Source organism: Bos grunniens, chromosome 1, assembly GCF_055505025.1.
Source record: "Bos grunniens cultivar Pamir isolate PY7600 chromosome 1, Bosgru_T2T1.0, whole genome shotgun sequence".
Classification (NCBI taxonomy): Eukaryota; Metazoa; Chordata; class Mammalia; order Artiodactyla; family Bovidae; genus Bos; species Bos grunniens.
In genome coordinates this window covers 154,691,038-154,713,250 of record NC_141165.1, presented here as the reverse complement: position 1 = coordinate 154,713,250, position 22,213 = coordinate 154,691,038, and the positions used below count along the sequence as shown (strand labels likewise).

General features: G+C 44.5%; 1 protein-coding gene across 2 annotated transcripts; it reads left to right on the top strand.

The window, feature by feature from the left end:
• Nucleotides 1-1,046: 1,046 nt before the first annotated feature.
• EPCIP (exosomal polycystin 1 interacting protein) lies at nt 1,047-20,369 on the top strand. 2 transcript variants are annotated; one of them, XM_086413562.1, is made up of 2 exons: nt 1,047-1,586; nt 19,459-20,369. In XM_086413562.1, the coding sequence occupies exon 2, from the start codon at nt 19,518-19,520 to the stop codon at nt 20,172-20,174; it is 657 nt and encodes a 218-aa protein (XP_086269688.1). In that variant the 5' UTR covers nt 1,047-1,586; nt 19,459-19,517; the 3' UTR covers nt 20,175-20,369. The 2 variants fall into 2 exon arrangements, with proteins under 2 accessions (XP_086269688.1, XP_086269691.1); XM_086413565.1 differs by lacking the exon at nt 1,047-1,586 and adding an exon at nt 19,024-19,354.
• The last annotated feature ends 1,844 nt before the right edge of the window (nt 20,370-22,213 follow it).

Here is a 22,213-nt window from a genome sequence, read left to right as displayed (position 1 = left end):
AATAGTCATGTATAGATGTGAAAGCTGAGTGCCGAATCAAAAAGCTGGATGCTTTTGAACTGTGGAGTTGGAGAAGACTCTTGAGAGTCCCTTGGACTGCAAGGAGATCCAACCAGTCCATCCTAAAGGAAATCAGTCCTGAATGTTCACTGGAAGGACTGATGCTGAAGCTGAAGCTCCAATACTTTGGCCCTCTGATGCAAAGAGCTGACTCATTAGCAAAGACCCTGATGCTGGGAAAGATTGAAGGTGGGAGAAGAAGGGGACGACAAAGGGTAAGATGGCTGGATGGCATCACTGACTCAATGGACATGAGTTTGAGTAAGCTCCAGGAGTTGGTGATGGACAGGGAGGCTGGCGTGCTACAGTCCATGGGGTCGCAAAGAGTCGGACATGACTGAGCAACCGAACTGAAGAGAGAGCAGGACTATATCTTTGTTCTGTTTTTTTCCTGCTGAAGTTTGGTTGATTTACAATGTTGTGTTAGTTTCTGGTGTGTAGCAAAGTGATATACACAGATATGTGTGTATATATTCTTTCTCATATTCTTTTCCATTATAGGTTATTGTAAGATATAGAGTATAGCTCCCTGTGTTACAGAGCAGGACCTTGTTGTTCATCTGTTTTACATACAATAGTTTATACCTGCTAGTTACAAACTTCTAATGTATTCCTCCCCCTCCCCTTTCCCTTGTAGTAACCATAAGTTTGTACAATGCTATTTTGGGGAGGGGGCATGCAGCACGGAGTGTGGAATCTTAGCTTCCCCACCAGGGATCGAACCCACAGCCCCGTTCATGGGACGCTCAGAGTCCTAACCACTGGACCGCCAGGGAAGTCCCTGGTAACCATAAGTTTGTTTTCTATGTGTGTGAGTCTGTTTCTGTTTTGTAAATAAGTTCATTTGTATCATATTTTAGCGCTAGCTTTGGCAGCACATATACTAAAATTGCATCATATTTTAGATTCCACAGATAAGTGATATCATATGATCTTTGTCTTTCTCTGTCTGACTTACTTCACACAGTGTAATAATCTCTCGGCAGGACTATGTCTTTGGAGCTAAAATGAGTTCATTTTCTCTTTGGAACAATACACTGGGACAATTTTTATACTAGTTCGGGTGTTTGCCATAAGTAACAATTCACTGGGCCAAAAAGAGTGGAACAAAGCATGATCATGATAGTAAAAGCATCGAGGAGTCTTCCACGCTCCATGTTTAATCCATTCAATTTCCTGCTAAAGTGGAATTCCTCGCATCACCGTCAGCCCTTCAGGTCAGCGTAGAGCAGCAGTCTCCTTTGACTCTTCTGGAAGCTTTCCACTTTGAACTCCCAAAGAGTGGCCAGCAGTGACCAAGACAGGTTCTCTTCTGCTGTGTGGTTCATGAAACTGGAGGGCTGGCAGCGTGCTTCTGGTTGCCATGGAAATGACCAGGGCCACTGGCCTTCTGAAAACGGAAAAGAACAGCAAGTGCAAGAACAGGCATTCCGTCCTTCCTGCCGGCAGATCACACCAGCTGTCAAGCCTGAGTGAAGGATCAGCCCGGGAGTGCAGGAGACAACCTCTTAGTGGAGCTCTGAGATGTAAGTCATTTCTCTGTTCTTTTTTGAAAAGCCTATCTAGCTTAACAGTTTTTTACAGCTTCAGATTTCTGCTGCATGGCAGGAAAGTTCTGTAATGTTTGAAGAGCCACCATCAGCACCACCTTCTTCTGCAGTGTTTGTGTTTCATGAGTATAACGCACACTTATGAGTCACTTTCACCGTGAAACTCTCCTTTAAGCTTCCGGGCATGTGAATCGCTTTGTACTGAGATTCTCTTTCCTTTCAAAGGAAATGTTTTCAGAACATCAAGCAAAGAATGAAATGGTCTTCTCATTATTCCCTAAATAGATAGACTCACTTAGGTTAATATTATGTAACAGATATCTCCGTGGAATCTGGGCTTCTTGTTTCTATTTTTAAGATCTGGCGAAAATTAAAAAAAAAAAAAAAAAGAACAACAAAAAAATCCAGCTATATTTCCTGTTGGTCATTAACACTAAATAAGAACTCAGTGAAAGAAGTATGTGTTATATCTCTTTTCCTTATTGGGATCACAAGCAAAACTGGGAACTCTCAAAACATTGGTTTTTATCGTTTCTTTGTTTTTATCTAATAATGTTATATTTATATAATGGTGTTATATTTACTGTTTATTTACACACTCTTCATTAGAAAATATAGGAAGACAAGAAGAAATCAAATTTAAATGAGCATCAACATTTAGACTGGTTAACTTTTTAAAAAAATTGGTCCCTGTATTCAAAAGTGAAACAAACACGATAAATACTATAGCAAAAGCAACAGGCTTATAGGGATGTCTTAGTCAAAACCAGTAATCCTTACACAGTTCTACATATATTCCATTGTTTCATAAATATGTTTTGGGGGAGTTTCTTAGCAATACGTGTCTTGGTGCATATTGAGGAAAGGAAATGTTTCAAAAGAACTGGGCATAATATTCATAAAAACTTGTTCTTAAAAACTGCCAGAAATATCAGACTTCTTTTGCTTGAAAATTTTTTTGATGAAAAGAGTGATCTTTGGGAAGTTTTTTTACTTTTATTTTTATACCAAATAATTCAATGTAATGCATTATTTTAAAATGTTTGAAAGGGATAAAAGACTTCACATCATATTTTTGACAGAAATTGGGCATTTTCTGAAAAGAACAGGTCCGACAAAGCATCTATGGACATGAATACTTCTCAATAGCTGGTTTGGATCTCTCAATTTTCTTTTTCACCTTGGTATTTTAATTACTTAAACCTAGTATACTATCTACCTTTAAAATTCAGGGTCCGTCGAATTTCCTGGTGGTTCAGTGGCACTCTCACTGCCAGGGGCCTGGCTTCAACCCCTGGTTGGGGAACTAAGATCCCACAAGCCACGTGGTGTGGACAGAAAAAACAAATCAGGCGCAGTGGATCATGTCTCTGTGTCCGTGGTCAGAAGAGACAATCACCCAGTTTCCCATGGCTGTGTGATCAGGGGCCAGATGCGCTGAGCTGGAGCACCAGTGATCAGATTAGCGAAGTGTGTACCAAGTCATTTGGGCTTCCCAGGCGTCACTATTGGTAAAGAACCCACCTGTCAATGCAGGAGATGTAAGAGACATGGGTTCGATCCCTGGCTCAGGGAAGATCTCCTGGAGAAGGACACGGCCACCCACTCCAGTATTTTTGCCTGGAGAATCCCATGGACAGAGGACCCTGGCGGGCCATGGCCCATGGCATCACAGAGAGTCAGACACGACAGAAGCAACTTACCACACATACAAGCGTACCAAGCCATTTACAGGAAAGGCTTGAGGGGTTTGCAACCATTGATTAATTAACTCTCACAAGAACCTGTGTCAGTTAGAAAGCTGTATATTTTAGTTAAGACTGCCTATTGGCTCACTCTCCAGAAGTCTTTGTCCCATGTCCCCTGACCATGTCAAAAGAAGTAGCATTCAACCAATGCTGTCCTTAAAGATCTAATTTACAAGTGTCTTCTTAAAAAAAAGTGTTCTGATGCTTGTGCAAAATGGAACTCTCTTCTTTCCTTTTGTTTCCCATTCATTTAGCTTGAGGTTTTATACACACTTGGGGTTAAAGGCCACAGAATCTAGTAATGGGATCCAAGGTACAGGATGTCATGTGAGTAGGAACGCAACCCTAGGATGGGAAATACGACTGTCGTTTCCATCATGACTCCCTAGAGTATATGTGGCTGTCTGGGTTCAAATCTTAGCTGTTTCCTTACGGCTCTGTGGCTGTGACCATCTATGTCTGTGTTTCTGATAGTGAAATTAGGGTCATAATATCTACTTTCAAGATTATTGCAAGGATTAAATGATATAAGACATGCAATAATACTTCAAACAGTACCTGGCACCAAAAGAAGCACTCATTAAATATTATTATTAATACTAAGGAAACGTGTAGTTCCTAATTTTAGTCATTTTTCAACACACATGTAACTCCCACATTTCTTATTTGAAAGTACATTGCCTCTTATCAATGACCATTTTCTATATTTAGCTAGTTTAACCCTGGGAATACAGGGCTGAGGGGCAGTAAAGGTTTGTGTGTGTGCATGTCAGTCACTCAGTCGTGTCCAACTCCTTGTGACCGCATGGACTGTAGCCCACCAGGCTCCTCTGTCCACGGGATTCTCCAAGCAAGATACTGGGGTGGGTTGCCATTTCCTTCTCCAGGGGATCTTCCCAACCCAGGGATCAAACCTGCATCTCCTTCGTCCCCTGCACTGGCAGGCAGATTCTTTACCACTGCACCACCCAGGAAGCCCAGAGTTTTGTGTAGTAAAACGTTAGTGCAATAACATCTCTTCCTCATCTAGCAGTCTGAACTTTCTTAGGAGTCAAGTAGTGTACATTCGACGAATTAAATTTGAGGTGTCTGTTATATATTCAGGTAGAGCTATCAAGTAAGATGCTGGATACATAAGCATGAAGTTCAAGGGAGGATTTGGGAGCTGGATAATGATCAGCATATAGATAATACTGAAATGCAGGGGTCAGCATGCAATATCCAAGGGAGTGGATATACATGGGTAAGAGAGACAGTTGCTGAGCAAGAGGTATGCAACAACATCATGGAAGGAGAGAAGATGCTAGCCAGATACTGAGAAGGAGTGACCACTGAGGTGGCTAGAAAACAGGGGCATGCAATGGAAAGGAAGAACAGAAGGGTCTTTGCTCAGGAAGGAGGGAGTGGGCAACCATATCAAATGATAGTGAGTGGTCAGGCAAAACGAGACAAGGAAATTAACCATTGGCTTTTGACACATTGGGGAATGGGAGTCATTGGGAACCTGATGACAATCGTTCCAGTGGGGTCACCCTAAGGACAGCCTGATTAGAGTGGCTTAAAAATCTGACATAAACAAGCACTGACTTTCTATGTGGCTATAGATTTGCTTATACAAGCTTGGTTTTTCCTTTATGGTTAACTGAGGTAGACCTATAAGAGGTTGGAGGTAGGCAAGAACTGTCATCCGTGAATCTAGTCTACCAAAGTTTCGTGAAAGATGTGAAGACAGTTTAAGAGATGAGGGTGGTTTCGTGTGTGTGTGTGTGTGTGCACGCACCTGAACTCAGTTGTGTCCAACTCTTTGCCACCTCGTGTACTGTAGCCCGTCAGGCTCTTCTGTCCATGGGATTTCCCAGACAAGAATCCTGGAGTGGGCAGCCATTTCCTTCTCCAGGGGATCTTTCCAACCCAGGGACAGAACCCGTATCTCCTGCATCTCCTACATTGGCAGGCAGATACTTTACCACTGGACCACCTGGGAATCCTGATGATTTCTTAGCAGATGAGAAATAGAAAACACTTCTGACATGGGGCAACATAAGCAGTATGAGGTAGCGTCACACACACACACACACACACCCCTACGCACACACGTCAGGACTTGTTCTAACAGTTTTCCCCGATGCCTCTTATTTCCAGTTGTGACCTATTTCCCATTAAAGGACCACTTCTCATTTGCATCTCTGAAATGCCTGGTCTCCCAGGTCAGTAAGGAAGCCAGGATCTTCTCCAAGGCCAGGAGCTCTATAGGGGTCCTTGGAGTGATGCCTAGTCACCACTTCATGGATGTTCTATTTGATCCAAATTGTGTAGCCCAGTTTATCCACTGGAGCCCTGCTCTTATCACAAAAATAATCTTCTGTGAGTCATCAATGAGATCAGAAGGCATTCTTTTCACATAAAAGTCTCATTTTAGAATTGTTTTAGACGTACAGGGAAATTGTGATGCTAGCACAGAGAGTTCCCATGTACCCAACAACCAGTCTCCCCTTTTATTAGCATCTTACATTGCTATAGTATACATTTGTCACCACTGATGAACCAATACTGATGCATTATTATTATTAACTAATATCCATATTTTATTCAGATATTTTTTAGATACCCAATGTCCTTTTTCTGTTCCAGGATCTCACATTACCTTTAGTTGTAGACATGTAAAAACTCTTAAAAATCTTCCAAGAAAGCAACAAATTTCAAATTGCCTTTTGTTCCAATATTTGTAACTAAAACCACTAAAGGAAAAATTTAACCCTTAACTTTTCTGAAATCTTATCATTGAGTGCAGATGAAAGGAAAAAGCTTAAGGCTTACATTTTAAGGAAATAGTTTAAGATACTTTATGGGGCTGTAATAATGTACAACTGTTAACTGGAAGACCTGAATCCCTTTTTATTGTTCTGGAAGCAGGTAATTAAAATATTAAAGGTCTACCAGAATTTTTTGTTTCTCATCTCCTAGCAAAGGGATTACTCTGACTTATTTTCCTTGGCAACCTCCCACTCATATAATACAGACCCAGTAATTTGAGCAAAGCTCTTCCCATGTTAGTTTTATAAGACTGGAGGCTTAAATGTTAGATTGTTGGGAAGTTTGCAGCAGGGTTCTATTAAGCCTTCAACAAAAGCAATTCAGACAATAGTTTCTGATGCCCACAAATATCTATGCTATCAATATGTACTCAACGCTGATTCTACTCATGTTTCCCTTTAGTCTGTGGAGTGAGGTGGAAGGATAGCAATCTGGGGCCCTGATTTGGGGCTCATGGTCCCCATCTTGTGTGACTGTGTTTCGTCCTGTGTCTCCATCAGATTCACAGAAATGGTCCAAGGCAACTGCAAACTTAGAAGATGCTCACTAGTAAAGTCGCAAGAGGTTGGGTTTGCCTGTTGGGACTTATGCCAGATGTCATTCGATGGCCTTCGAGGAGATTCAGAGGCTATTGAGCTCAAATACACCCACTCTTTGACTAAGACACAAAAGTTCATCATGCTTCCTCTGTCATGGCTGGGCCATGCACTGAAATTCATGCTGAAATGGATTTTGCTTGCTGATTTGATCATATGCTACACTCCACAATTCTAGGAGGCAAAAGTAAAAAAGGAAGCAAAGGAGGAATACATGCACTCTGACTTAGCTAACGTAGGGATGCACTTGAATAATACAAGTGTTTATGGAGGGCCTCCACGTGTCAGGCACCAGGGACTGGGAAACCAAGGTCAACCAGAAGACCAGGGCTTTGTCACATCAGAGATCTGACTTACACAACATACCAACAGCAATGCGTCCAGCCTCCAATAGGCAAACTGTGGGTGATATCAACATTCAGTTAAGCTCAGTGCTTTCAAAACATAAAATGCCTGTTTTCACTTAGCTCTTAATTATCTCAGACTAGAAGCTTTTGAGAACATTGGTTCATTTCTATCATTAAACACATTTATCTGAAAGCAGCAATCCAAGTGATGCTTGAAGAGATCCTGGCTTCACCAACCAGTGGGCACATATAAGGCTAAATTAACACTAATTGCTTATAATTGACTGGTTTGTGTCCCCACCTTCCTGATACAGGTCCTTGCCTCCTTCCATACCACATGTCTACACAATAAAGTCTCCTCTAATCATTTCTTGGGGTCCCCAGGATTGCCTCACCTGCTCTCCCAAATGGCCCTTTCATGTGCCTCTGGCACCGTTGGATGTTAACTGTCCTGTGCTGCGGCCAAGGGGCTTCCTGTCGATTCACTTCCCGGAGAGCAGAGTTCAGGAGCGTCCCAGTGTGTCCTCCAGGCGGGGCCGAATGATGCTGCCTGCCCCTCACCCCACACTGTGCCAGACCTGGGCTGCCCTCAGTGCCGAAGTGGGGAGAATGCCTCTGTCCCCCACCTCTAAGCCCCACATCTCAGAGCTCTTGAGAGCTGTCTAGGCAAAATCTGCCTACAGCTCCTCTGGACTCAGCTTCAACTAGTCTGGGTTAAGAAGACTGAGTGCTGAAGAATTGATGCTTTCAAACTGCGGTGCTGGAGAAGACTTGAAAGTCCCTTGGACTGAAAGAAGATCGAACCAGTCTATCCTAAAGGAAATCAACCTTGAATATACATTGGAAGGACTGATACTGAAGCTGAAGCTCCAATACTTTGGCTACCCGATGCGAAGAGCTGACTTATTCAAAACGATCTTGATGCTGGAAAATATTAAAGGCAAAAGGAGAAGAGGGCAGTAGAAGATGAGATGGTTAGATAGTATCACTGACTCAATGGACATAAATTTGAGCAAATTCAGGGAGACAGTGAAGGACAGAGGAGCCTGGCGTGCTGCAGTCCATGGGGTCTCAAAGAGTCAGACACAGCTTGGCCACTGAACAGCAGCACAAGGAAAAAGGGGAGACGAGTGCTGACCCTTCCCTCCACCGGCCCCTCCTCCAGACCCCCACACATCGTCATTATTCTGAGCCCGTTCTCCATTCAGATTTTCAACACAAGCAGTGTGTTAAATGAACCATTACTTTAGAGGTTTGCAGAGGTGGCTTTTGGAATGCTCTAATATCCCAAATATATATATTCCTATTATTACTATTAATATAATTCTGACATTACAAAAGTCATAGTTTATGAATAGTACTAAAGTACTCTGTGTATTAATATTACAGTTCTTATGAGTAGTTGTAAAAGTGAATAGCATTAATAGATATATATTAATATTACAACGTGCATCTTGCTTTATGCTTATTTTAACCTTGTGTGGTTAAACCCTGTGTGGTTTCATCCCCATGCTATTTTAAGAGAAATTATTAAGAAAAGACTCTTTGGATCCAAAATATCCAGTGAGTTTAATAATCATGAAAATACTTTAAATTGCATCTCCCGAAGACCTGAATGCTTGGTGCTGATTCTGCCTGAATTCCAACTTGGGGAGACAAACTTGTACTTTCTCTGGATGAGGAAAGCCATCAGATGACAGCAAATAGTTGAGGTCCTACTGTATAATTCTAAGGAGAAACCAGTCCCCTCAGAGTCACAGTGAGCCCAGTTTCCTGGCCCTCATGATGAGCTATGTAAACCTCTGTGGAAGGGAAGTGATTTTCATCAACAGAGACTGCACAAGGTGGTGACTTCAGAATTACCTGGGAGGGCGTGTGAAAACTGAGCGGCTCGTCCCACGGACAAAGCAGAAAGATAGAAAAGGCAACACTTATCCCAGTAAGAAAATATTGGGGAGAAACCCAGATTACCTTCAACATCGTAAGCGTTGAGGTATTAAACACTAAGCACGTCATTCCTCTTTCCGATATCATCTTACGTAGTGTTTACGTAGTGTTTATCTCTAACCTGCTTCCTGCAGTGCACTTATGGACCAGAGCCAAAGAAAAGGAAAATGCTGAAAATCCTTATTTTTTTTTTCAAAGAGTCCTTCTCAAGGTTCTTCACCTAAAGCCTTCATCCAGCACCTCTGTGAGAATCTCATCCATATAACACAGAGTAGCCAATATTTCCCCTCTGGCCTCCATGGGCAGAGTGATATCACAGCCACGAACAAGTGGGAAGTGGGCCTGAGATCAGATGGCCACTGGGTTCTAGACAAGAGTCTCACCCCACACTTCTCCCATGCTTCTATTTATCCCTTGCTCTCCCTCTAACAAGGAGCAAGGTAGGTATAAGGCTTAAAGAGCGATCCCCTTGGGCAAGAATGTGTTTACTTAAATCTATATTAAGGCTTACCTGGAATGCTGCAGTCCATGGGGTTGCAAAGAGTCGGACACAGCTTAGGGACCAAACAACAACAAAAATGATTTTCGACCCTTATCTGAGAGTCGGTTTTTAGCACCGGGCACCCGAGTTTGAGTAAACTCCGGGAGTTGGTGGTGGATAGGGAGGCCTGGCGTACTGCAGTCCATGGGATCGCAAAGAGTTGGATACGACTGAGCGACTGAACTGAACCTGGAAAGAGTGGATGGAGAGGAATTAAGATGAAGGTACAGCAGGGGACAGCAGGGCAGGAGACTCGACCTCCTCCCCACCTCCTCAATCCCACCCTCTTGGTTCTCCCTACTCCCTCAAGGACTCCAGATATTGAAATAAATTTATCTGGAAAGCCTGGAGTTAGAAGGAGTCAGCAAATGGAGAGAGATAAACCATCAAAGAAAATGCAGGTGAAATGTGTTTTTTTACTTAGAACTCTTTGTCGTCTGGTCTCTGCTCTCATAATTCAGTCTCCACCTGGCACCTCCATGAACACAGATCTACCCAGGTCGCCCCTGATTACAAACCCTCAGCTCCTCACTTTTGTTACTTGCAGGGACCTCCAAAGAGGGTGTGTATATACACAAGCCAGTGAAGTGAAAGTGTTAATCACTCAATCATATCCGACTCTTTGTGACCCCGTGGACTGTAGCCCACTAGGTTTCTCCATCTGTGGAATTCTCCAGGCAAGAATCCTGGAGTGGGTAGTAATGATGTTCTCCAGGGGATCTTTCTGACTCAGGGATCAAACTCAGGTCTCCTGCATTGCAGGCAGTTTCTTTACTGGCTGGGCCACCAGGGAAGCCATTTTCATTATTCATCTCAAACATTTAAAAGTCCATTCTTTTTGTATATTGTTTACAATGTAAATAATGTAAGTGTGGTATTTCTAAAACCTTTATAAATTAAAAACTATATCTGTTGGGAAGGGTTCTTATTAAAGGAGTGAAGATCAGAAGAGTTTGGAGACCAGACCCCTTAGCTTGGGTGGCACAGTCCCAGCCTCTTTCCTAGCCTCATGACCCAAAGACACACCAAGTACTCTAGACTGAGATTTTGCTGAAATTGCTTTTCTGTCTTCAGCATCTCAGCTTTCTTTATCCCAGCCTCTGTCTTCTCAGTCCAGACAGCACCTTCTTTGGGAGTCTTTCACATTCCTGCACAACGCTTGAGCTGTGTCTTTAATTAGCACCCACCAGTCACCTCACTTTACAGTTAGCTTCCCAGCCATTTGCTCCCACAGTACACGCAGTGTTCCTTGGGTGACCCATTAGGCCACTGTGGTAAGTGAGGCCGTCTTGCCACTGTCTGTGTCAGCAAGCAGTGGGCACCCTTTTGATACACTCCAGAGTGTGGGTACATGTCTCCCTTTATGGGACACACCCAAGATTCCAAATTGTCTCCTTTTCTGGAATTTTTCTGATTCTCACCACCTCCAAATATTAGAGGATTTTTGCAGGGACACCCTCCAGGGATGGCATTTGGGGGAGACATCCTTGCCTAACTCCTCAAGTCCTGCATCCAAGTGTTTTTTTTTTTTGGACATCCAGACACTGGATTTCTTCTGCCTTTCTACCCCGTGTTGCCATTTAGATTTATATTTCAGACTATCTGCTTCTTACTGGAGCATCTCATCAGTGTCTGGTTCTCTTACTTCTCTAGTTTCTTAAATTGAGTCTTTTCCTTAAATTGCCTTTCCGCTTTAAAAAAAAAAATCACTCCTAATTTCAAATTAAATTTACTTCTGAATTAAAATTTGAGATCAGTCTTCAGTTTTAATTGCTGCAAGGATTTGGAGAACGTTACTCTATATTCCCACAGTCATTTTTCTTGTCTTTTGTGTTAAGACTATAGAATTCAAAACATCGTTATTCGTGACATTTCAAATCTGTTTTCAGGAAAATGGTCCAAATGCTATCCTCCCACTGACACACTATCTCCTTACTAGTAATATCTTCTTATAAACAAAACTAGTCCAGTTTGAAACGTTCCTTTTGGAGCCAAGTATAAACATTATCTAAATTTTGGGTGTAATCCTAGATTGGGAAGGAATCTGTGTGGAATTTGTTTTGAAGTTACTGATGTCTGTATCTGCTCAATTCAGGAGTCTTTGCTTTTGTGCCGTTCACATTAATTGCACTCAGGATTTCTCCAACTGCAATATAAAAATGATATTTGCACTAAGCCTGAATAGGAGCTCTGGTTTCTGGACATGTTCAGTGACTCCATGATCAAAGAGTTAATGATCATACATGGTTTTCAGCCTCTTGCCTGAAAGGTTTAGGAGGACTGACACCATCTGAGCTTTTGCCGTGGTTGCATAAAGTCATTCTTTGTGTCTTACAGCCTAGGTGTGGTCAGTAACTTTTAGTGCCCACCAATACCCATGCTCTCCTCTTCCTTCCTGGCACACTGCAGGGCATCATTTCCAAGCTGCTTGCAGTCAGGTGGCTCAGTTCTGGCCCATGAAATGTGGGCAGAAAATGCTGTGGAGGACCTGCAGGCCCTAGAAGTTAGCATTAAAAAAAAATAAAGCCTGAGTCCCTGAATGACTGTGTGGAGCCGAGTAAATCCTCCTTATGCCTTTAATGGCATTAGACTGGAATGTAAGGAAGCAATTAACCTTTATCCTGGTTTCACTATGCATTTGTTCATTTGTGGGCAGATTCTAGCATGGCATAGAAAGATGGGCACAGATAGATCCCATGCCCCCTGCCCCTCCCTATGTCCCTGCCCCTAGGGTTGTGGAAGGGGTTCATATCAGGACACAGCAGGCAAATCTCAGTGATGGAGTGAGCACAGGAAAGGCTGGGACACTGAGAAAACGATGTGTCAGAGCAAGTCAGAGGATTCCAGCCCCACAGGACCCCCCACAGCCCTTTCCTACTGCTGCTCTGGTTTCCTACTGCCGTGTAGTCAAAACTATGGTTTTCCCCAGTGGTCATATATGGATGTGAGGGTGGACCACAAAGAAAGCTGAACACCAAAGAATTGATGCTTTTGAACTGTGGTGTTGGAGACGACTCTTGAGAGTCCCTTGGACTGCAAGGAGATCCAACCAGTCCATCCTAAAGGAAATCAGTCCTGAGTGTTCATTAGAAGGACTGATGCTGAAACTCCAATACTTTGGCCACCTGATGCAAAGAACTGACTCATTGGAAAGACCCTGATGCTGGGAAAGACTGAAGGCAGGAGGAGAAGGGGACAACAGAGGATGAGATGGTTGGATGGCATCACTGACTAGATGGACATGGGTTTGAGCAAGCTCTGGGAGATGGTGAAGGACAGGGAGGCCTGGTGTGCTGCAGTCCATGGGGTCACAAAGAGTTGGACATGACTGACTGACTGAACTGAACTGAACTGACTGCTACTCCTGCTATCTTCATAAACTGTCCATCTCTTTATCCTACTTTTTGATTGTAAAAATTCTGATCACCCTCTGCTAATTACATAGATAATTTTCCTTTTATCTTTCCCATTCAAAAAATATTCCTTTAATCAGATATTACCTCCCCTGTGAACTTAGCCACTCCCAGGGAGTGCTACTGTTGCTGCTAAGTCACTTCACTCATGTCCGACTCTGTGCGACCCCATAGACGGCAACCCACCAGGCTCCCCCGTCCCTGGGATTCTCCAGGCAAGAACACTGGAGTGATTTGCCATTTCCTTCTCCAATGCATGAAAGTGAAAAAGTGAAAGTGAAGTCGCTCAGTCATGTCTGACTCTTAGCGACCCCATGGACTGCAGCCTACCAGGCTCCTCCATCCATGGGAAAGAGTACTGGAGTGGGGTCCTAGTGCAGACTGAATATCCCATACAAATTGTGGTTATGATTATTATCACATGACACTGTGACTATTGGTTCAGTGTGACCTTGACTAGAGTGTAACTCCTTGACAGAGCTCCTAATGGCTTTCTTTCCTCCACTTCTAGCACAGTCCAGGCACAAAGCAAGTGCTCAACAAATGTTTACTGAGTGAATGAAAAAAGCATAGTGTATCAAACGTCAGTGCACCATGACTCCTTCAGCTGCTTAGTATAGAAATCCCAATTCAGACTGGCTTGAATAGGGAAAAAGTGTGGCTCACATCTTTTTTTAAAAATCAAAAAAGAATGTCACTACCCCATGGCCACAACTACTGCGTCAGTGCTCTGGAGCCCTTGAGCTGCAGCTACTGAGTCCCCGCACCTAGAGCCTGTGCTCCTCAACGAGAGAAGACTTTGAAACGAGAAGCCTGTGTGCCACAGCTAGAGAGTAGCCCCCGCCCTCTGCAAACAGAGAAAGCCACTGTGCAGCAATGAAGGCCTAGCGCAACCAAAAACAAAATAAATCTTTTTTTTTTTTTTTTTTTAAAGAAAGAATGTCGGGCATGGCTTGATCTGGGTGCTGAAAAAAAAAAAAAAAGATTGTTAGGAGTATCTTTCTACTTCTTATCTCTGTTTTTCACTGGGTTGGCTTCACTCGCAAGCTCACCCCTTCTGGACACTTGGCAGTTGCCAACAGATCCATGGTTCCCTTCTACAAGTTCAGCAGCCTCCAGAGAAAACCATTCTTCCCACAGTGCCACTCGAACTGTGGGAAGAGGCACAGCAAGCAGAGGGGGTAGGGACCTGTCTGCAGGTCCAGTGGCTGAGACTCTGCACTTCTGATGCAGGGGGACCAGGTTCAATCCCTGGCCAGGGAACTAGATCCCACAGGCGGCAGCTAAGACCTGGCACAGCCAAGTAAATAAATATTAAAGGGGGGTGGGGAGGGTGGGGCAATGTGACACGCTTGCACCCATTCTGCTTACGCCAGTCTGGAATTTTACCCCCAGATGAATAGTGGAAAAGAGTCTGCCTGCAATGCCGGAGGCAAGGGTTTGATCCCTGGGTGGGGAAGATCCCCTGGAGGAAGGCAAGGCAACCCACCCCAGTATTCTTGCCTGGAGAATCCCAAGGACAGAGGAGCCTGGCAGGCTACAGTCCATGGGGTTACGAAGAGTCGGACATGACTGAGCGACTGAGCACACATGAATAGATATTAACACATAGTGAAAGTCGGGTGCTCACAATCCACAGTCAAGAAACCTGAAGAAAGAAATCCACGGTAAGACTGAAGGAGAACAATGTCCACATGGCATCTTTGAGGAAACCACGTAAACCCGTTAGCAGGGATACTTGGCCCACTCTGTGCCCCTTCATGAGGCTCCATCTGGCCTCCTTGGTCTGGCCTTCAATCTCCCTGACATCCAGAAGGCGGGGCTCCTGCTGAGGTCTGGCCAGGTCTTTGACTGCTGGTAAGTTGCTCACAAATCCCTTTGGGGATCTCCAGCCCAACTCGTTCCGGGAAATTCATGTTCTTTTCCTGTCTTCAGTTCAGTTTAGTCACTCAGTTGTGTCTGACTCTGCGACCCCATGGACTGCAGCACACCAGGCCTCCCTGTCCATCACCAACTCCCGGAGTTCACCCAAACCCATGTCCACTGAGTCGGTAATGCCATCCAGCCATCTCATCCTCTGTCGTCCCCTTCTCCTCCTGCTGCCAATCCCTCCCAGCATCAGGGACTTTTCAAATGAGTCAGTTATTTCCATCAGGTGGCCAAAGTGTCTTACCCCTGTCTTTTTCCACCTGTGCCTCTGATCAATATCAACACCTAAGAGAATGATATCAATACTTTGTTGCCAGGTTTCAGCTGATGGGTAGATGCCCCTCCCTTCCTTTCCCTCCAAGTCTGGGAGCAAAGCAGGCCAGTGGTACTGGCATCAGCATTCCTAGTCCAGGGATGACGAGGTTTCTGGGTCATGAAGTCCTAGAAACCTTCAGTGGAATCTAGGACAGATAATCATCTAAAATTGTCTTGTAATTAATAAGTTATGCACTGTTCCTTACTAAGTGGAGTACTTACCATCACATTGCAACACAATGTAAAACCGTTAAGCCTCTGGTTCAGGGAGAATTATGGCTCTACATATTTCTCAAATTCTTTCTTTTGCTACAAAATGAACTAATGAATAAATCCTTTAAGAAAACCCTGTGAAATATAGATACTACTAAACGATGTAAACAGGCAGAAAACAGGTCTACGAACTTGCAGTAAAACAAGTAGAACATACTCCGATGTGGATGCATGGGTGAGGTGGATGCAAACAAGAACACTCTCAATATCCACTAAGTTAAAATGGCAGAACGGACACAGTTAACAAGAATATGTTGAATCAGTGTATTAAAGATATTACTCAGCCATAAAAAAGAATGAAATAATGCCATTTGCAGCAACGTGGATGGACCTAGAGACTGGTGTGGGGCTTCCCTTGTAGCTCAGCTGGTAAAGAATCCTCCTGCAATTCAGGAGACCCTGGTTTGATTCCTGGGTCAGGAAGATCTGCAGGAGAAGGGATAGGCTACCCACTCCAGTACTCTTGGGCTTCCCTGGTGGCTAAGCGGTAAAGAATCCACCTGCAATGCGGGAGACCTCGGTTCGATCCCTGGGTTGGGAAGATTCCCTGGAGAAGGGAAAGGCTACCAATTCCAGTATTCTGGCCTGGAGAATTCCATGGACTATATAGTCCACGGGGTAGAAAAGAGTAGGACACGACTGAGTGACTTTCACTTTCAGAGACTGGTGTACTGAGTGAAGTCAGTTAGAGAAAGACAAATATATGATATTGCTTATATGTGGAACCTAAAAAAAATGGTATAAATGAACCCATTTACAAAGCAGAAATAGAGTCACAGATGTACAAAACAAACTTATGATTCCTAAGGGGTAAGGGAGGGTGGGATAATTTGGGATATTGGGATGGACATTTATACAGTATTATATATGAAACATACTGTTAATAAGGACCTACTGTATAGTACAGGGAACTCTTCTCAATACTCTGTAATGACCTATATGGGAAGAGAATCTTAAAAAGGAGTGGATATACGTATGTGCATAACCGAATCACTTTTCTGCACAGCAGAAACTAACCCAACATTGTAAATCAACTAAACTCCAGTAAAAATTAATTTTAAAAAATTGTTTGAAAAATCCACCTTTAGAAAGGAGAAAAACACTACTTATACTTTTTAAAAAAGTAAAACTCAAACTCTGTGCCAACTTCAAAGTAAACACAAAGCACTATCAAACATCTTACCCAGTTTCCTGAATGGACTCTTAGCCTGCCTCTCTGCTATGATCCTACATCTGTGTGTGTCTTCAGGAGTGCAGTTCAGCTCAGTTGCTCAGTCACGTCCGACTCTTTGCAACCCCATGAACCGCAGCACGCCAGGCCGCCCTGTCCATCACCAACTCCCGGAGTTCATTCAAACTCATGTCCATTGAGTCGGTGATGCCATCCAAACATCTCATCCTCTGTCGTCCCCTCTCCTTCTGCCTTCAATCTTTCCCAGCATCAGGGTCTTTTCAAATGAGTCAGTTCTTCGCATCAAGTGGCCAAAGTATTGGAGTTTCAGCTTCAACATCAGTCCTTCCAATGAACACCCAGGACTGATCTCCATTAGGATCGACTGGTTGGATCTCCTTGCAGTCCGAGGGACTCTCAAGAGTCTTCTCCAACACCACAGTTCAAAAGCATCAATTCTTCTGCACTAAGCTTTCTTTATAGTCCAACTCTCACATCCATACATGACCACTGGAAAAACCATAGCCTTGACTAGACGGACCTTTGTTGACAAAGTAGTGTCTCTGCTTTTTAATATGTTGTCTACTAGTTTCCCTGGTAGCTCAGTCGATCCCTGGGTAGGGAAGATCCCGTGAAGAAGGAAATGGCAACCCACTCCAGTACTCTTGCCTGGAAAATTCCATGGATGGAGGAGCCTGGTAGGCTACAGTCCACAGGACTGCAAAGTTGGACATGACTGAGCAGATTCACTGACTGACTGACTAGGTTGGTCATAACTTTCCTTCCAAGGACTGACTTCTTCAGTTCAGCCTTCTTTATCTTCCTCTTGTGCATAGGTGCCCTCGGGGCAGGATCCAGGTTCTGTTTCCTTTTGTATCTTCTGATTGGCCTTACCTGACTCCTGCCTTTGCCCCCTTCACTCTCCCAGCCTCCGGTCCTCACGCGCAGGCCTGGCCCACCTTGGGCACTGGAAGCAGAATCAAGTCCCATCGAGCTCTTTGTTCGTTTTCTCATTCTGCGCTGTATCCCCAGGGCTAGCAAAGTGCCTGCACCTAGGAAGCTCCCCATGAGCATTTGTTGGATGAATGGATGGATGACGTCATGACAGCTGTGAACCGACGTCTCACCTCCTGTTCAGGTTTACTGGGCTGAGACGGTTCGTCGTCTCCTTACCCTCCCTCCAGCTCCCTCTGATGGCCTTGTGCTGCCTGTGTACCCGCCCTAGCACTCTTAGCTCTGTCCCCCTTGGGTTTTGCATTGACCTGCGCTGCCCTCTTGTAGCAGTGCGGGTCAGCCTAGCTTCTTTCCCACTGTCACCATCTTCTCTGGACACATGTTTAACCCCTTGGGCACTGACTTTCCATCAGTGTCTCCTTAGCACTCCTCCTGCGGGAGCTGTCACCAGATCCTGTTCAGAGGTCTCATTCCCAGCATCTTGCCGTGCCCACCGCCATATGGATAGATACCCTGGATTACATTGTTTTCTCTCTTTGGTCATCAGCTAAGTCAGGGGAAATTTACTTATTTGTGAAAAACTGGAATCTGGTGTCCTTTTTCACAACGTGTGTCATTTCAATCACACCATAAAAGAAGACCACACACACATCAATTAAACGCCAGACACCCATAGGGCATTTTCACCCAAGTTGGACATCAGGGTTGCTCTTTCAATTCAGCATGTGTTCCTACCTAATTTGATCATTTAACAGTGTTTACATACTGTTTCACATTTTGGAGAAATCAGTTCATAGGACTTCCCTAGGGGTACAGTGGATAGGAATCATCTGTGAATGCAGGGGGCAGGGGTTCGATCCCTGATCTGGGAAGATCCCACATGCCGCCGAGCAACCAAACCCACGTGCCACAGCTACTGAGCCTGCGAACTCGAGCCTGTGCTTGGTAACAAGTGAAGCCACAGCTACAAGAAGCCTGAGCGCTAGAAGGAGCAGTATCCGCTGCTAGCCACGACGAGAGAGAGCCCATGAGGCAGCAAAGACCCAGTGCAACCAACTGAAAAATAAAAAAAATTTAAATCAATTGATAAGGTTTGTTTGGGGGAAAGGAGTTGGTAAATCAAGATCCCTGTGATGAATTGCTGTGCAGTGGGTCTTTTCCTTGTCTAGTGACACAGTTAATGTGGACTACAGTCCTGGTCTCGGAGACCAGGAAAATATGAACGGTCGTATAAACAGAGCGCTAAGAGGGAGGGGAGCGTGTTTGTCTAGTTAGACATTGAGGTTTACCATTAACTGTTTCATCATCGGTATGCATGCTGCGTTAACAGACAGCACGTGGGTAGCTGATTCCAACAAGAAACCTCTTGTCTCCTGAATTCCAGGAAGTCAGATATTGAGGGGGAGGAGGGAATGTGCGTGCTTAAGTGGATAAGACAGACAGTACCCTCCAATCACTCCAATTCTCCATCCACAGACAGGATGCACTGGGTCTCCTCCCCCCGCATCTACTCTTTGCTTGCTTATTGGCGTGTTCATCTCACCACCAACAGACACTACCGGGAGTTTTCTAGCTCACTTTTTCAGATTTCAGGGGCCTGGTTGCTGGCCTCCCCCCATCCTCACCCCAGGCTTTTAGAAAACAGCATGCCCTGGACTTGGGCTCCTAGCATCGCCTGCCTTTGCTGAAACTGCAAGTGAGAAAGTTTACGACGTGTTATTTCGGGGGTTCCTTTTTTTCCCAGAAGCTGCTCATTTCTAAGGAGAGGCTGTGATAACAAAACTGCTTATTTTCTTTCAGGTGAGTTTCAATGAATCGGCTCATGAAGGGGAACCTGGCTGGCCCGCGCTGAGACGAGAATGGCACCTCCTTCTGGGCACAGCTTCTTTCTGATCGGTGCGCTGGGCGTCTTTGCACTCAACTGCTTCACCAGAGCTCAGAGGAACGGCACGCTCATTTTCACCAAGGAAAACACCATTCGGAAGTGCAGCTGCTCAGCAGACATCCGCGACTGTGACTACAGTTTGGCCAACCTGATGTGCAGCTGTAAAACCGTGCTGCCTCTTGCCGTTGAGCAAACGAGCTACAGTGACCGTCTGACCATCTGGTTCACAGACACGTCTGCGCTGGGGCTCCTGCTGAACTTCACGCTGGTCCGGGACCTGAAGCTTTCCCTGTGCAGTACCAACACTCTCCCCACTGAGTACCTGGCTATTTGCGGTCTGAAGAGGCTTCGGGTCAGCACGGAGGCCAAGCATCCCTCCCCTGAACAGAGTTTGCTCATCCACGACGGTGGGGAGAGTGAACCCAGAGAGAAGCCCACGTTACAGCGAGGCTGGCAAACCTGTATGTATCTCTCCTTCTTAGACATGGCACTCTTCAACAGGGAGTCCGCCTTAAAATCATACAGTGTTGCAAACTCTGCCAGCGTGGCCAACAACTTCCCCTACTTTTCCTACCTTAAAACCTTCCCAGTTCTAAACAACAAAAGCTATGTGGTCACCTTCATTTACTAACATCGTAGCTGTGCCCATCCTCCGGGGACTTTGGCATCTGCTGGATCATCTCAACAAGGGATCTGTGAACAAGGTCATGGGTACTCCTAGCCTCAACTTCACTTCTCCTCCAGCCTCCTTTCACACAAAACCAGCCCTCTGCTCCACCCACGCCTGGCCCTGGGAAAACAAAATAAAAATAATTTTAAAAACCTACTTGATTCAGTCTATAAACATATGTTGGGGGCCAGCTAGAGGCTAGGTTTTTGCTACTAAGGGAGGGTAGGGAAATGTCAGATCAGTGCACCCCAAGGACTGCTTAGTGCAGCTCAGCAGAGGGGATAAACCCTAAAGAAAGGAGTCTTCCAGATTTCGCTGGTGATGCAGCGATTGACACTTGCCTTTCAATGCAGGGGCTGCCGATTTGATCCTTGGTCAGGGAACTAAGATCCCACATGCCTCGTGGCCAAAAAACCAAAATATAAAACAGAAGCAATGTGTAACAAATTCAATAAAGACTTTCAAAAACTGAAAGGGAACTGAAAGTGTTAGTCGCCCATTCTTGTCTCACTCTCTGCAACCAGTGGACTGTAGCCCACTAGGCTCCTCTAGCCATGGACTTCTCTAGGCAAGAACACTGGAATATGTAGCCATTTCTTTCTCCAGGGGATCTTCTCAACCCAGGGATCAAACTTGGGTCTCCTGGCAGATTCTTTACAATCTGCCATCTGAGCCACCAAGGAAGCCCTTAAAAAAAAGAAAAGCATCTTCCTTCAAAACATTGCCTTTTTTCTCCCCTCCTTCATGTTCTTACATAGGCTGGAATTCCCCTACATAGAGAATGACAGACTTCAGTGGTTTTGGGACAAGGAGCCCCTCAAAATGATTAGATCCTCTTAGACTGGTATTTTCCAAACATCTTGTAAAGCACATTCACACTGAGAAAGGGAAGTCTTGTGAGTGTGTTCAGTGACGGGGAGTGGCGGGTGGTGCCGGTGGGGAGGGTTGAAGCCTGGCGGATATGGTGGAAGCTTAGGGCTGAATAAGAACATCAGGGTCCGAGAGGGAAGTCACAAAAGCCAAGTGCATTTGGGATTTTTGTTGCTTAGAAAGAGGCCTAAATCCGGGGAATGCTCTCTCCCTCTAGCCCTTCTCTCCCTCTCTTGCCTTGCCACCTCCTACCTTTGGCCCAGCTACACAGCTTCCCCACTGTTCCTCCCCTCCTCCTCCTCCTGCTCCAGAAATCAGAGCTTAGATTAATACCACTGGAACTGTGTTTGACTACATTAGGGGCTAGCCTGGGAATGTAATAACCCCTTTATAACACTACTCGCGTGGGTAAATACATCCAGATTACTTATAGATAATTAACAGAAGAATTTTTAGGGCTCAGTCCATTTGGAAGTTTAAGACTGGAAAGTGAAGACACTCTGTATGATGGGGTTAACATAAAATGCTTTTATGTGTGTTCATACAAAGAACCAAGGCAATATTTTTCATTAATTTTCCCTGGAGAATAGCTGCTTTACAAAGTTGTGTCAGCTTCTGCTCTCAGCAAAGTGAATCACCAAACGGATACACGTATCCTCCCTTTTTTGGATTTCCTCCCGTTTAAGTCACCAGCAAGCACAGAGGAGAGTTCGCAGTGCTGGACAGTGGGTTCTCATCAGTTATCTATTCTATAGATAGTATCCATTTTAAAAAATTAAACTGACTCATCATTGGACAAAGAAAATCTTCCTTCACAGAAACCCAACTCCACACTAAAATGGGATATAAAGAATTTGTGGCAATTATGGTACAAACACCTAAACCCAGAAGGCAGAAAGTTGGAACGTATTGAATGCATGATACCGTAATGGTAAGAAATAGTTCTACCATGAAATAACACGTATTTTTCTCTTAGCCTTAACACCAGATAGCTGAAATAACCTGAAATGTTTCCATTTGCTTAACTGATGAGAGATTTGGCCATTCAGACTAATTAGCATGCATCTATAATATCAGTGCTTGAATTAGGCCAGAACTAAGACCAAGATACCAATTTTAATAGAAAGATG